Source organism: Lytechinus variegatus, chromosome 2 (genome assembly GCF_018143015.1).
Source record: "Lytechinus variegatus isolate NC3 chromosome 2, Lvar_3.0, whole genome shotgun sequence".
NCBI classification, from domain to species: Eukaryota; Metazoa; Echinodermata; class Echinoidea; order Temnopleuroida; family Toxopneustidae; genus Lytechinus; species Lytechinus variegatus.
Window position 1 is genome coordinate 31,318,176 of NC_054741.1, and position 17,874 is coordinate 31,336,049.

The 17,874-nt window shown below is 37.0% G+C and overlaps 1 protein-coding gene across 1 annotated transcript; it reads right to left on the reverse strand.

Moving 5' to 3' along the window:
- Positions 1-964: 964 nt before the first annotated feature.
- Positions 965-17,838, reverse strand: LOC121407850. Its single transcript, XM_041599082.1, has 4 exons — positions 17,389-17,838; positions 4,312-4,491; positions 3,152-3,250; positions 965-1,533 (listed from the first exon to the last, which is right to left on the reverse strand). Exons 1-4 carry the CDS (start codon positions 17,491-17,493, stop codon positions 1,372-1,374), a joined length of 546 nt encoding a protein of 181 aa, XP_041455016.1. The 5' UTR covers positions 17,494-17,838; the 3' UTR covers positions 965-1,371.
- Between the last annotated feature and the right edge of the window lie 36 nt (positions 17,839-17,874).

Below are 17,874 nucleotides of genomic sequence, written 5' to 3' on the forward strand. Positions count from 1 at the left end.
TCTTTGCGCAGCATAAATAGTGGAACTATTTACAGTATATACAGGTGGCAGCAAATAGCCAATTACAATAAATGCTGATAAATACGCATATTGATGTGAATTCGACAGATAAAAAGAACCGTGAGACCTTGTTTAATACCAAGTGGTATTGAGTTTGCATAGAGTACTGATTGTTCAACTGAATATATCAAAATATATTTATTAATACTAAGTAATCAAGAAAAAAAAAAAGATTTTATACATCCACCCCAAGAAAAAGAATTTTAAAAGCTATTAAAAATTGACAACTTGATGCTTAAAATAATAGATTCATAATTCTTGAATTGGCAATTTGTTATGTTTATTATATTACACGACAGTATGGTTCTATTAGGAAAATAAAAAAGCCTACATTACTGTATGGATGAAGAAAATGCTTTACATACGCAATACCATATGCAGAATACACAACTTAACATATTTGATTATAATCCATTCTTCCCTTGTCAAACTTATTTCATATTTTACAGTCAGCGCCATGTTAATTACTGATCAAGTACTGATAATTTGAATACTTAATGGTGTATTATAGATGATGCCATCACCATCATCATGATCAACAGATAATTTTTGTAATATCTCTAAAAGCATAACAAACACACCCCAAAAATATCATGTTATTTAAATCATTAGGAAATTGGATGTGGCAAAGTTGAAGTGTTAAAGACCTATAAGAAAAATGACCAGATCGGATGGATAGAAAAAAAGGATGATATGGATTTACAGAATAAAGTTGGGGTGAATAAAGATCAGAGAGAATATAATTCAGAGGCATAATGTGAGCATGTTAAGAAAAGCTAAGGGGGGTAATATCAATCAATGGCTTTTAGCACATAGCAAAGTGAAAGAACGCAGGGCTCTGAATTCTTGAAATGTCCATTTTCTTTAACTTCCGTTGTCTGTTTTCGATTTTGTTTTCTGATCATTCGCGAGTTTGCTATTGATAAGTGCAAATGAAAGAATTTTGAGAAAATCAAATGTTATTTTCAGAGTCATGTTTTAGATGGAAAGGTGGTTGGATCACATCAAGGAGGATGGAAAAGGAATAGGCTTTGGAATTGGTGAACAATTGAAGCATATGATGAGGAATGAAAAGATGAGCCCAATCCAATCCCTTCCCTCAGAGGGAAACAACAGAGGAAAGATTATGATAATTCTATAACATACATTAAAGTTTAAATGACACATTCTTAAACCAAAATTTGATTTTTACCAATGAAAATAATTTTGGAATAACATTTTGTAACTGATTTCTATAGAGTAGCTTAAAAATTATACGAGAATATAAGCTCCTTAAAACTGAATGCCCAAACGGTCAGGCTTGGAAGCTCTTTAGATGGCATTGTTCTCTTTCATAGCAGAAGGGGGTGCACTGACTCCTAGCTTCCCCTCCTCGACCAGTCGAAGTGTCTCAGCAATGATGCTGCGTTTCCAGGCACGGATTGCGAAGAAGATCTCGATGAAGTACAATATCATTGCAATGAAGGAAAGAACCTAAAGACAAATCATAAATAGATATTGAAATATATGGAATAAATGAAGAAATCAAATGAAAATATTAAAAAATGTCAAAAACATACTGCATTTTCCTACAAAATAAAAATTGAACAAATCTTCATCTAACCTAAAAATGATACCTGCGTGCACTTGAATATGGATTGAAGTAATGAGTGCATCACTTCAGAATGTTTCTACTCTATCTGTAGCTGCTCTATTACTAGAGTGTAAATTGGTCTAAAAGCACCACATGTAATGCAATCAACGATTAATACGCATTTTACTAAAAAATTTAAGCAGTTACAATGTCAACTATAACAGCACTGGTTGATCCCTGTACACAATTTAAAGGGAAATCCAACCCAAATAGAAATTTGTTTTCAGAGGAAAAAGATAAATCAGACTTTAAGCAGATTGTTAAAAGATTGAATACATATTGGACACACAAAAAGAAAGTTCGAAACTTTTAAAAGCTGTAATCACTATACTTATAAATTGACACCATTGGTAATGTCACTATGACATAGGGAAATGAAAGCTACATGTGGTCCATTAGCTCCAATACACAGAATGGTGGAAGCATTGTTTTTTCATCAAAAGATTTACCGTTCTTCAAATTATCATTTTTTTTAATTCCATAATTTAAAAAAATGTGTGTGTTATCAATATATTAATAATAATAATAATACCAACATGCTTATATAGCGCATATCACTGCCAAATGCATCCCTATGCGCTGTTGAAGGAGACAGAAAAGGCAAAGAAAAGAGGAGGAATTTGCTGGAAATTGTGGCACTAACTCATTTAAAAGTCTTTTAATAAATATGTCTTCAAAGTGGATTTAAACATGGGTGGAGAAGAGTTCTTTACATGTGATGTAATTACTGCCTTTAATAGCGGAATAGAAAAAAATCCCTGATAACTTATTACAGTCAATGGGAAAGTTGTCCCTATCACTAGTCATAAATTCATTACCAAATAGCAAATTTTGAAAATTGAATAGTATTTTATACGTATCTATCATATTCTTGGCCCAATATCTATGGAACTATCACCACTCTGTGTTTTTTTTCCTCCTCTCTTACACACTATTAAAAAAATTGTAGTTCCACTTTAAAAGTCTGTTGAAACACGGAAAGATATTGATGAATATCCTGTATGATCCAAGGTCAATGAGCTCTCTTTCCTTCATTTAATACTGCTACATGAATAACTGATACTGTTTTATCAAACTGCAAACAGATTTATCAGAAAGGTGCAATATTTTTGACAGTACAAAACTTACTGGTATAAGGTATGCATAGGATTAATACAGTACTCTACTGTACCATATCATTCATCTACAAGTCATTTTGTTAGCCAAGAAAAACAAGCATATTTGTGCAGTTCAAAATTGTATGTCTCTTTCTAAAATCATATTCATATGATCATGCCTAAGATTGACTGACTGAATGAATTCATTTATTCAAAATATTTCAGAAATCGTACAATCAATAATACAATATTACATTGTATGTTAAAGTTATTTGAGATCCCTGAAAAGAAAGGTTTGTGGGTAATGCCTTATCTTTAACTAAGAAAGTATGAAAATAGGAAAGAATGGATGCAAACTTACGACAGCAACAATGATTCCGGCTTGTCCAAAAGTGTTGGCTGCAACATGGCCAGCAAGAGACATGAGAGCTACTGCTGCTCCAGCGCAGTAGAATACTTGCTGTGTATCAGGGAAAAAAAATATTTCTTTTACTGGTGAAAAAGGACTTACACATCTTTTGTTCTATTTATTAATTAAATTGTAATTCTGAAATTCAATAAAAAGCAAATATAAAATGGTCTAGTAAGCATCCTACATGCATTAACAAACACTTAGTGCTTAGAATTAAATTCCAGACACTCACTCCTGCAACATTCATCTGCAAATTGTAAAATATTTCTATTTTTTAATAAGTATATCAATAACACATAATTCTCAATAGAAAATAAAAAAGAGGGATTTTAAACATTCAACATGCATTTGAAATCAAGAAAAATATTTGGATATTAATTCAAGCATACTGATAAATAATAATGTAGGTTTACATCATTCTGTAAAATGAAAATGTAGTGTTCTGTGAATTGAGTATCAGCTACCAGACCTGTATTAATTGCATAAACTGCAAATTTTAATCTTCAAGAGCGGAAAAGGATTATGTTCTCTCTGGGCGGGAATCGGGGATCAAAAGGGTACTGCCCTTATCCAATGAACACCCCCACCCCCTCCACATACAAAAGTATGAAATTAAACCACTAAACAAACATGATTTGTTACTTCCACTAGTATGAGTAAAGTCCTGAAATAAGCAGGGATGTTGCCAAGGCCAGTTCTTTTGTTTCACAAAATAATAATTATACGCAAAATTTACATACCCGGTAGTGCTCATTACAATGTTTCTAAGCGCTGCATACTATTATTCCGACTTAAGCATGGCTACCCTTGTTGGGCGCTCGAGCATTCAGGGAATTGTTTCCTACCGGGTACCCATTTACTACACCTGGGTGGAGAGCGGCAAATGTAGACAAACAACTTGCCAAATGATGTGAGTGCCATGATGGGATTTGAACCCTGGACTTTGTGGTTTAAAGTCCAGAGACTTATCCACCGAGCCACAACACCTCTTCATACCACTGGAGAAAACCTTCTCCCATAGACTTTGTACAGACGACTCGGGCAACGGCCGGGAAAATCTGGCCCAGAGGCCCGCCCCGACAACATCCCTGGAAATATGTATTACTTACCAGCATGCTCCATGGGAAGCGGGTTGTCTTCTGGGGAACATCCAATACGTAGAGGAGGATGAGGATGGCAGTGACACCAAGGAATCCTCCGCAGGCTGCTTGGAGATGCCAGTATGACGATTCATCCTCTGCCTTGTCAGGTTGGATTGCTATACCCAACAGAGCTCCGAGACATGTGAGCTGGAAATGCAACAATTAAATATCATGTTATTTATAATAATTTCTTTTGTTTTACATTGACCCCACTGGCCCTAGTGTGAGTCAGAAAAAATTTGACACTTCAAAAAAGAAAAAATGTGACTGAAACACGAAACTCTCATACATTCCCTGAAAGACTATCTTCTCCAGCATAACTTGATATCTCCTTATGTGGTATTTCACACTTATATAATTAGGTGTTGTTTTTGTGATAAAATAAGACATGGATGCAATGAATGAAAATGAATCCAGATGTCCATGAAGTCATAATCCAACATTGGTAAATGTCATTGTAAAATATTTTTTCAATGAAATTAACATTGGAATGAAGGAAGGTGTTTATTATTATTAAACAATAACCACATTAACTTAAAAATATTTTGTAATAAATTTTACCATATATATGTAATAGTGGTGCATGAATTCAAAGCAAAATTTTGATAATTTTATGGCATGGCCACTTTTTCTATTGGGCAAATACCTATCTTAAACAGGAAAATTATAAAGGTAAAAAAAAACATTCAGGTCTAAAGAAAGGGGCATCCATGGGGGTGTCTGGAAAACGAAGACCGAAGACCGAAGACCGGGGACACGTATCACACTCGTGTGAAAGCGTTTGTAGTTCACGCACGAAGCGTGTACAAAGCAGTGCAAAGTGTGTACAAAACACGTGCGCGGGTTAGAATGGACATTGGACCTTGCCCCCTACACATGTTCTCCCATTGACATAACGCATGTCCCCGGTCTTCGATCTTCGTTTTCCAGACCTGTTGTTGGGTGTCTGGAAAACGAAGACAGAAGACCGGGGCCATCGCATCCGTCTAGCTAAAATAAACCATTATTATATTCAGATCATGCAAATTCAGGAATATTCTGATATTGGATATGTAATGAATTATGATTGGTTAATGATTAATTGTATGGATATCGTAATGTGAATGATAATTGATTGAGCAATATATCGCGCTCAGCTCAGCTGGCATTAAAATTTTATACCATTGACATAACGCATGTCCCCGGTCTTCGATCTTCGTTTTCCAGACCTGTTGTTGGGTGTCTGGAAAACGAAGACAGAAGACCGGGGCCATCGCATCCGTCTAGCTAAAATAAACCATTATTATATTCAGATCAAATTCAGGAATATTCTGATATTGGATATGTAATGAATTATGATTGGTTAATGATTAATTGTATGGATATCGTAATGTGAATGATAATTGATTCAGCAATATATCGCGCTCAGCTCAGCTGGCATTAAAATTTTATACCATTGACATAACGCATGTCCCCGGTCTTCGATCTTCGTTTTCCAGACCTGTTGTTGGGTGTCTGGAAAACGAAGACAGAAGACCGGGGCCATCGCATCCGTCTAGCTAAAATAAACCATTATTATATTCAGATCATGCAAATTCAGGAATATTCTGATATTGGATATGTAATGAATTATGATTGCATGATTAATTGTATGGATATCGTAATGTGAATGATAATTGATTGAGCAATATATCGCGCTCAGCTCAGCTGGCATTAAAATTTTACTACCATTGACATTACGCGTGTCCCCGGTCTTCCGTCTTCGTTTTCCAGACCTGTTGTTGGGTGTCTGGAAAACGAAGACAGAAGACCGGGGATCGCATCCGTCTAGCTAAAATAAACCATTATTATATTCAGATCAAATTCAGGAATATTCTGATATTGGATATGTAGTCAGTTATGATTGGTTGATAAGTTAATGATTAATTGTAAGGATATCGTTATCAGCTAGGGCATAATTAATACATAACAATTATAACGTACAATACACCTCATACTGCGCAATCACGTACAAGCAGTCTCAACTTAACTGCCGTTTGCAACTACCATTGACATAACGCATGTCCCCGGTCTTCGATCTTCGTTTTCCAGACCTGTTGTTGGGTGTCTGGAAAACGAAGACAGAAGACCGGGGATCGCGTATAATTTTGTCTAGCTAAGATAGGCCTATCATTCAGCACCATGCATTCAAGAATATTTTGATCTTGGATACGTCATCTGCCATGATTGGCTGCAGATAAGTTATGGTTATTTGTGTGAATGGTTCTAGGACAATTACCCCCCGGACAATTACCCCCCCGAGGACAATTACCCCCCGGACAATTAAACTACCCCGGACTACTACCCCGTGGACAATCACCCCCGGACAATTCCCCCGGACAACTACCCCCGAACAACTACCCCCGGACAATAAGCCCCCGAGGACACTTACCCCCCGGACAATTATCCTCGAGGACAATTACCCACTGGACAATAACCCCCGAGGACAATTATCCCCCGGACAATTTCCCCTGCCTGAGGACAATTACCCCCATAAAATCATCCCTTCTCTCCAGCATCAATGTTAGAAGCGGGACCCTTTTTAAGTTTTGGTCGGTGGCACAGGTTTTTCGAAATATTTTCTACTTTATCTTACCTTGATAATTTTTTCTTTCTGTTTGATATTGCTCTTTTTCCTTTTCTCTCACTTTCTTCTTTTTTCCGTTTTTTTTTTCTTTAGCGGCGCCTTCTGCATCATAAAAAATTGGGGGGGGGGGGGGTCTTGCACCCGAAATCTCCCGTTTGGCTATGCATATATTCATCAGAAAATGTGTAAACTGGCCCTCATACTAAGTTTTCATAGATCAATTGAACACGATTAGTCATAATAATCACAAATGCTGAATATCTCCGATTCCAATAATATTGATCTCATTTTTGGAATATTTATTTCGGGTTCAATTTCAGGAAAGAAATCAGGCAAATAGATAAAACGTAAAAAGACACCTTTATAGGTAAAAATATATTGAAAGTCGATAACGCATCTATCAACACTAACACTGTCAAGTAGGACTTATAATCCTGTTATTTTAAAACAATTCAACTAATAAGAAGCTAAAAATTATGAAACGATTGGTGCACATTCCAGCAAGCTCAAAAACTTTATGCAAAGATAATACAAACAAGAACACCTTGTAATTTTACCATTTAGGCCCTAAATGGTAAAATTACAAGGTGTTTTTTGTGTTTTACTCTTGGGTGCAAGCAACATTAAAGAAGGAAATTAAGTACCAAAATTACTAAATTGTAAACAATTGTAAAGAATATGACATAATCAAAAACAGTGTTTTTTCTAAACAAATTCTGAAAATTTTTGGAATCGCATGTATATATTTTAACCTGAAAATTGACTATTCTGGGCAATGTTTGTGAACCTGAACAAGATGCGTATGTAACTAGATAATTACTGCAAGCGCAAAGCGCGAGCAGAAATTGTTATTAACTGTCCTAGCATTATCGAAAAGGGACCTGTTAAGGACTGTTTATAGGTACCCACGAAGACGGTATATATTTCAATAAAGCATTTTTTTAACATTCCGACCTAAAAGAATGGTAATTACTTTTTGTATCAATAAAAGGGATAGGTATGTAACGAAACAATGGATGCGAGCTCGAAGCGCGAGAGGAAAAAAGAAGAGATTTCAGACCTAAAAGCGGGACACTATTCATATTTTGTAAATCATAAATAAGATATAGTTAATTGGCATGATTGGGTATCATTACTAATGCGATCGTGAAGCGCGAGCAGACAATTTTTGATATTATGATGTGAAACTGGATAATTTAAATAGATTTTAAATAAAGAACATGCAGGCTATCGCGCATGTTTTAGATTTAGACCTAGAATCTGGGCACTCTGAATACATTCTTTAATGGAACATTATGGACAATAGGAACTTGGCAAATCAAACAATGTGACCACGCAGCGTGAGCTTTAAAAAAATGCTGATATGTAGACAATAAAACGGACATTTTACAGAGCACTTAAATTTGTGAATGAAAAAAAATATTGAAAGCTCGATGTCCGAGCTAATTATGTTTTGTATAATAAATTCAAAACTTGCTCAATATCAGCCTACATGTATTGAGCAAGATATGAATCTCATCGAACAGGCAATCCTGGCGCGAAGCGCAAGCAAAGATTTTTTTATAGTACCATGAAATTCTTCTTGGCAAGTCTTCCCTCACATTACTTCATTCACTCGTCTTCCTCCTCTTATTTTCCACTTATCTTTTCTTCTTCTTTTCCTTTTATCTTTTCTTCTTTCTCCCTTTTTTTGCTCTGCCAATTTTTTTTCAGGGGGGGGGGGCACACCAAATCTCAGGGAGGGGGGCTCCCAGCCCCCCCCCTGGGACAGCCACTGTTGTGTTCTTTAATTTCTTTCTTTTTCCTCTTGTTTTTTCTGTTTTCTATTCAGATTTTATGTTAGCATTTTCGCATCCCGTTTATTTTTGGCTCTTTTCCTTCCCTTTCCCGCCTAAAATTTCCGTTTCACTTTGCCATCTCTTTATTTCTAACCCCTTCCTCACTTGTTTATTAGTAGGCCCTATTTCAGGATGATTATTTGTTCACTCCAATTATTATGTCCCTTTTCCTTTCTCCTCTTGTTTCTTTATTCTCTTTCCCTCTCTCATTGTTTAAATGCGAGACTAAGAGATCCAAATGTCGATTCCTAGAGAGAGTTAGCCGATTCTGCGGTGCAATTAGACCAAATGCCAATTCTGCATCGGCTTTTGGTTCTGAACCAAAAGCCGATGCACGTGTAAACAGGGTAATTTTCTTCAAAACGCGTACTGACAGACTGAATGTTGATGTCTCGAAATGTACGCGTGGGAACGTCTCGGGTTTAACCGCAAAGTAGTATGCGTGCGACGCACTCGTGTTTCATGTTCGCCGACCGTATGGAAAACGTTCTACAAGGGCGCGCTTCCCACCTGTCTTAGGTCCATGACATTGCTTTCTATTACAATTAGGTTTATTTTATACGGAGCTTTTAAAGGGATGGTCCGGGGTGAAAGTATCATTATGAAAAATACGAGACATTTGGCTTCCTCCTGCTCGTACGCACGGGCGTCCGTCGATATAACACATGATATTTTTATGAAAATATGCACCCTTTTTCTTAAAAGTTGATGGAGAGGGGGAAAATTAATCGTATCAAGTCGGGGTATTCAGTAATGAGTACAGGAGAAAGTATATTTCACTGATTTTCATGATTCATTCCATTTGATTAACTCATCTATTCGTGTTTTGGGGCTAATCTTTCCCTTACGCATTGCTTTTTGGCAGAAGTTCTATGGAAAATGCACCTTTTTTCACACAAACTTTGAGACACTCTGTATTCATTCCCCCATTGCTCGAGAATGAATGGGCAGTTAACGACGGGGTTAAAGATTTATTGAGGAACGGAATGTATATTTCATGAAAATGAAAGCCATTTCCCCATTGGATGTTATCTTCAATACGTGTTTTTTAGATGAAGTTAGTTGTCGAATAGGCTCTCCTGGCATTTGAGGTCTCTATCGGTGACGTCACTCAGGATCGTCATGCCTGAACCATCGGCCGGGCAGGGGTCGCAATGGTATGATTTATGCATAATGCACTCGATATATACAATAATCTTGTCCTCCCGTTCAAATGAATGTGAAACTCATATAATTTTCATCAGAGCATTCAACAGGAGTACTGTAGTACACATTTCTTTGTTATAAGTGAATTAAAGTCCCTCCAGTGAGTTTGATCACCCCTATTGTGAAAATGTTTCACCCCTACGTTGTAACACAGTCAGCTGTTTGCACTCAGGGTCACTCCGTGACCTGTGTGTCCGTTCAAGAGTTGTACACGATTTTCTGTCTCATTTAGGCAGAAATCTTTCATAATGTATATTGCTTATTGAATAGAGTATAATTCACTGAGTAAAATACGGAAAATTTCATCAAAATCGGATAACAAAGTTATTGAATTTTAAAATTTAGCAATATTTTGTGAAAACAGTCGTCATGAATATTCATTAGGTTGGCTGATGATGTCACATTTCCACTTGTTCTTTTGTATTTTAGTATGTGAAATTAGGTTTATTCAAATTTTTTCATCCAAGAACTAGAAAAATTGGATTGGCAACTGATTTAGTGCAACAAATATTTATTGCTGCAACTTATTTCATTATAAGGGAGACATATTATTCGCACGAGTATAAAATAATGTAAAAATTATGATTATATTTAATAACATAGGAAAACGGAAAGTGGAGATGTGACAATATCAGCCCACCTAATGAATATTCAAGACGACTGTTTTCACAATATATTGCTAAACTTTAAATTTCAATAACTTAATATTACTTGTTATCCGATTTTTGATAAAATTTTCGGCACATTGCTCAGTGAATTCTACTCTATGTATTAAAATATAAATATTTTCAGCCCGGACCATCCCTTTTACATGTTTTAAGTGCCATCAACATGGCGAGAAACTTAATCATGCCATCGACATCCGGGGGGGGGGGTGGCACTAAGTATACAATGCATAGTGTGTATGTGCCGCGGAGGGGACCCCCATTTTTACACTCGAATTTCCGTTCCAAGGCATAGCATTTTCGTCTTATTAAGAAAGAAAGATCAAAGAAAGCCGCTCCAGGGCATAGTTTTTTGCCTCGCCCGCGGCACACCCAGTTTTGGTCGAGTGCCCCCCCCCCCCGGGGTCCACATAGGCTATAATAATTTTATGACCTTTTATAAGTCGACTTGGCGAGATATCGTATCTAGTCATGGCAACAGTTTTTATAAGTCGACTTGAAGAAAACGAAGTACAATTGCACGAAAACGTGTCCGTATAGCACGCTATAAGTGGTAATTAGCTAGACAAAATCCCCGGTCTTCAGTCTTCGTTTTCCAGACACCCAACAACAGGTCTGGAAAACGAAGATCGAAGACCGGGGACGTGCGTTATGTCCCCGGTAGTAAAATTTTAATGCCAGCTGAGCTGAGTGCGATATATTGCTCAATCAATTATCATTCACATCACGATATCCATAACATTAATCATTAACTTATCAGCCAATTATAACTGATTACATATCCAATATCAGAATTTGATCTGAAAATAATAATGGTTTATTTTAGCTAGACGAATGCGATCCCCGGTCTTCTGTCTTCGTTTTCCAGTCACCCAACAACAGGTTTGGAAAACGAAGACCGAAGACCGGGGACATGCGTAATGTCAATGGTAGTAAAATAGTTGCAAACGCCAGTTAAGTTGAGTCTGCTTGTACGTGATTGCGCAGTATGAGGTGTATTGTATGCAAGTTTATGACAGTTTTGAGAACTGCAATGGCTGAATTCCATGGGTAAAATATGTACATTAATTATAATTGTTATGTATCCTTATTAATTATGTCCTAGCTGATAACGATATTAATAACCATAACTTATCCGCAGCCAATCATAGCAGATGACGTATCCAAGATCAAAATATTCCTGAATTTGATCTGAATATTATAGGCCTATCTTAGCTAGACAAATTAATACGCGATCCCCGGTCTTCTGTCTTCGTTTTCCAGACACCCAACAACAGGTTTGGAAAACGAAGACCGAAGACCGGGGACATGTGTTATGTCAATGGTAGTAAAATTGCAAATGCCAGCTGAGCGCGATATATTGCTCAATCAATTATCATTCACATCACGATATCCATACAATTAATCATTAACTTATCAGCAAATCATAACTGATTACATATATCAGAATATTCCTGAATTTGATCTGAATATAATAATGGTTTATTTTAGCTAAACGGATGCGATCCCCGGTCTTCTGTCTTCGTTTTCCAGACACCCAACAACAGGTCTGGAAAACGAAGACGGAAGACCGGGGACACGCGTAATGTCAATGGTAGTTGCAAACGGCAGTTAAGTTGAGACTGCTTGTACGTGATTGCGCAGTATGAGGTGTATTGTACGTTATAATTGTTATGTATTAATTATGCCCTAGCTGATAACGATATCCTTACAATTAATCATTAACTTATCAACCAATCATAACTGACTACATATCCAATATCAGAATATTCCTGAATTTGATCTGAATATAATAATGGTTTATTTTAGCTAGACGGATGCGATCCCCGGTCTTCTGTCTTCGTTTTCCAGACACCCAACAACAGGTCTGGAAAACGAAGACGGAAGACCGGGGACACGCGTAATGTCAATGGTAGTTGCAAACGGCAGTTAAGTTGAGACTGCTTGTACGTGATTGCGCAGTATGAGGTGTACTGTACGTTATAATTGTTATGTATTAATTATGCCCTAGCTGATAACGATATCCTTACAATTAATCATTAACTTATCAACCAATCATAACTGACTACATATCCAATATCAGAATATTCCTGAATTTGATCTGAATATAATAATGGTTTATTTTAGCTAGACGGATGCGATCCCCGGTCTTCTGTCTTCGTTTTCCAGACACCCAACAACAGGTTTGGAAAACGAAGATCGAAGACCGGGGACATGCGTTATGTCAATGGTATAAAATTTTAATGCCAGCTGAGCTGAGCGCGATATATTGCTCAATCAATTATCATTCACATTACGATATCCATACAATTAATCATTAACCAATCATAATTCATTACATATCCAATATCAGAATATTCCTGAATTTGATCTGAATATAATAATGGTTTATTTTAGCTAGACGGATGCGATGGCCCCGGTCTTCTGTCTTCGTTTTCCAGACACCCAACAACAGGTCTGGAAAACGAAGACGGAAGACCGGGGACACGCGTAATGTCAATGGTAGTTGCAAACGGCAGTTAAGTTGAGACTGCTTGTACGTGATTGCGCAGTATGAGGTGTATTGTACGTTATAATTGTTATGTATTAATTATGCCCTAGCTGATAACGATATCCTTACAATTAATCATTAACTTATCAACCAATCATAACTGACTACATATCCAATATCAGAATATTCCTGAATTTGATCTGAATATAATAATGGTTTATTTTAGCTAGACGGATGCGATCCCCGGTCTTCTGTCTTCGTTTTCCAGACACCCAACAACAGGTCTGGAAAACGAAGATCGAAGACCGGGGACATGCGTTATGTCAATGGTATAAAATTTTAATGCCAGCTGAGCTGAGCGCGATATATTGCTCAATCAATTATCATTCACATTACGATATCCATACAATTAATCATTAACCAATCATAATTCATTACATATCCAATATCAGAATATTCCTGAATTTGCATGATCTGAATATAATAATGGTTTATTTTAGCTAGACGGATGCGATGGCCCCGGTCTTCTGTCTTCGTTTTCCAGACACCCAACAACAGGTCTGGAAAACGAAGATCGAAGACCGGGGACATGCGTTATGTCAATGGGAGAACATGTGTAGGGGGCAAGGTCCAAAGTCCATTCTAACCCGCGCACGTGTTTTGTACACACTTTGCACTGCTTTGTACTCGCTTCGTGCGTGAACTACAAACGCTTTCACACGAGTGTGATACGTGTCCCCGGTCTTCGGTCTTCGGTCTTCGGTCTTCGTTTTCCAGACACCCCATCCATGGCAATCAATAGGGCATATGTCCAAAGCCGTGGACTTATTAGACCAAAGCTTCAGTCTCTGCATTTTGGTTGTTCCGCTTAACTATGTTGGCTCCACTCACCAATACATGGGGGATTATAGTGAAATGTCAGAAATTGTTAAGGAAATCCCGAGAAACGACGGTTATTCCTGTCTATGGACTTAGTAGCCTTGGACTGATTTAAGCCACTAACGTGTGAGTAAAAAAAAAAACTTGACACCTCACAAACCCCCAATTTAAAGATATCTTGTGAATAAATAATTATTATATATGGCCTGAAAGAGTATGTTCTTCAAATTAAATTGATCCCATATTTATGTGTTAACGCTTGGATGACCAGGAAGTATTCTTTGCAGTGATGTAAATAGGTGGTTTCAAACCGCCTCGATCACAAGAATCCCCGTTAAATTACGAGAACTTTTTAAAGCTAAAAAATACCCGTTAATTATTCCTGCATTCACACCGCCCCGAAACACATTCTTCGGGATAAGTTCCCGAAGTTACGAGCATGCGCAGTGTGGTCTGATAAGCAGGCAAGGCGGGAGATTCAAAATCACTAGCCCAGCAGCCACCCACGCCGCCGCGCCCAACGACACGCTGGGATAAAAGTTCCCGTAATTTGCTTTCACATTGCCAAAATACCTGCGTGTCATTGGGCGAGGCGGCGTGGGTGGCTGCTGGGCTAGTGATTTTGAATCTTCCGCCTTGCCTGCTTATCAGACCACACTGCGCATGCTCTTAACTTCGGGAACTTATCCCGAAGGATGTGTTACGGGGCGGTGTGAATGCAGGAATAATTAACGGGTATTTTTTAGCCTTAAAAAGTTCTCGTAATTTAACGGGGATTCTTGTGATCGAGGCGGTTTGAAACCGCCTATTGAGTAGAAATCAAGATCTTTAAAATGAAATTGACCTTTGAAACATCTAAAATTATTGATTAACTATCCTGGTCCTGAGGGGTTAAGAATACAATGACCAAGGAAATGTTCTTCAGAGAACAAATGATAGGCCAACAATCAGTTACAGTTTGTAAAAAGTATTACTGATCCGACCACTTATCAGCTTGCAAACTTTGCAGTTTGTTATATAAGTCTGAGAGCACAGCACTCTATCAGGTCTGCACTCTATCAAAGTCCGAGGTCAGGGCTCAGCAATAATACATAGAGGAACCAATGTAGGCTTTCTTTCCCATTGCTCCCAAATGCAATACTAATATAATATTAATAATAGCTATGTTTTATATAGCGCTTTTTCCACAATGGCCCAAAGCGCTTTACAGCATATTATCACCCCGGTCATCAGATCCTTGCATGCCCGCATGTATGCACCTTCTCCACTCCCTGGGGACCATTCCAACAAGAGTTCCAAGACTCAATTGCTAGGCATACTACATAGGCTTTCGCATCCTACCAGGGACCTATTTAGCACCCGAGTCGAGAGTGGAAAAATGTGCAATGAGTGTGGAACCCTGTAAAACATTTCTTTCAAATTAATAGAATACCTTACAATTTTTTCATGTAAGTTGCGTTATTGTAAAGTAAAAATATGAGTGTTTATCAAAATATCCCAAATTCCTAAACAAAACTTTCCAGTCCTCACATCTTTTATAGTTTATACTACATGTACAGTATTCTAGATACCATTAAAACCATGTTCATGTTCTGTAAAATTGAAGTTCTTGGTCCTTTAAGTTTAACACAAATATGTATGAGATTCACTGAAAATACAAATGAACAATTTTATATGGTTGATAGCTTTAAGGTAAGTTTGAAAATTACGTAAACGATTATTATATAACAAAGGTACATGTACTTATCTGTACTTATCAACAACTGTCATTTTTTTAGATTGATTGTGAGTTTCTGTGTTTCACAAGTCTGGTCAGGTCTCAGGATGTTAATGAAAAGAGCTGAATCACACACTTAAATCTGAATATTATTTATTTTAGAATAGTAGCCCTAACTACTACTGCAAACCCCAGAGTATTAAGCAAATAAGACCTAGCAATCTTAGACTTTATTTATCACACATTGATAAGGTAGTCTGATTGCATCGGTGATGTCTCTAACACGTGGCAAGTAACTTTGATTCAGATGTGAGTTTTACAAAATGGTTTAAATCAAATATCTAATTTCCAACTTAACGAAATAATTTTCTTCATGAATGGATGATAGGGCTATAAAATGAAAAGAATCTAGAAAAGAATACTCAAATACCATTGATAAAAGTATGCACCATATTTTAGTAGGAATCCAAATGTAAATCATTCATCACTAAAGCCATCAATTAGTAAAATCAATTTAAAACCATGCACCTATGTTACAAAGCAAATTTTCATCATTGAGAACTAACAGAGGCATTGACTGGTGAATTTGAATCATTATTTTTTTTCTTTATTTGCAGCTAATCAGGCAGTTATCCAGAAACTTTCCAACAATCATATTTTTCTTGATTATTTTTTTCATGAAAGAATTGTTGAGAATATTTCTTCTTTCAGGCAATTCAAACAAGGTCTGTGTCAAATCTCTCCATGGGAATCCTGCTTATCAACCTTTCTCGCGAACACTCCCATTTCGGCATAACAACGGGAATGTAGAAAAGCATGTGTGAATGACGCTGTCATGCTGGGTGGGATTCCTTTTAAATGATATAAAAGCACATTGCTAAAAGGATGTATTGTGTCTTTGAGTAGAAATCAGGAATCCTAATAAAAACTAAAGAGTCTTTCACAGATGGTTTACTACTTTTCTTGCATTTCCCATTGCTTAATCTGATGAAATGTGAGAATTGGCCGAGATTTATTTTCTTACTATTCCTGCAGCGAAAACTGTGCCTTTAACTTTTGGTATTAAAAGTAAGAAATATTTTTTTCTGCAAGATCAACACACATTATTTGCAGAAATTACTTTACTTTACTTTAAGTCTATGATGCTGTAGGCTTGAGTGCCTGTTCATCGATCGTAGTATCTCCTCTGGTGGAAGTACAGTATCAATGGTATTAAAACAAAATATATATACCGGTACTTAACACGAGAAAGGACTGTCAGAAGTGTGTACATGTATGCTAAAAACCGTGGAAAAACAAAGACAATACTGCCTACACTGGCTTATAGAGGAAATCATAATTCTTTGACCAGTGCCTATCTAGACGAAAAATGATTCCTACATAACCCCCAAATTTATGTATTAGATCTTCAGTAAATTTCGCATATAGACTGTTGTGGATCATAGGGAGACCCTCACAAATAAAATAAGCTAAGCATATCAATTTTTAAATTGAACATAAAATGAAAGAAAATTAATTTACTGTAGACTAGGGAAGCATGATATAAAATGTGACTACTACATAAAAACTATTACAAAAAAAAATCTCAAAATTCAAATAACAAACGACCCAATAATTACTCAGTCAAAGTCCTATTAACCTACCACTTCCAGAAGTTCAATGATGCCTTGGGGCAATTTTATATACGCCAATCCTGATGGGGTCCTGTAGGTTGAAGATGGCAAAGTGATGTTTGCAGTGTCAGACATCTTTAAATCTTGAAGAGTGTAATGCTGAGTGAGTGGATGAGTCGTGCGGTAAAGTCTAACTCTAAGCTGAGCTGAGAAGACTTTAAAACTTTTTTAACAATTCTAACGTTAACAAATATAACTCCGCCTCTGCCTGGTCTCTGTACTCTGTAGTTTAAAACTTCAAGTTGCAAATGCAATTGATCACTATGTGCAATGCAATATCACTAACATTGAGATGTCGTTTCCTTGTCCCTTGTTCCTCATTAAACGTCCGAGAAAGGGTGTTGAATGCTGATAATTGATGCGTTCTTGCCCCTCTCTAAAGATCGCAATGACTGAGAATGTATTAACCTCAGCGCTTGCTCCAAAATTAATGTCATCGAAGGATCGATGTTGCGC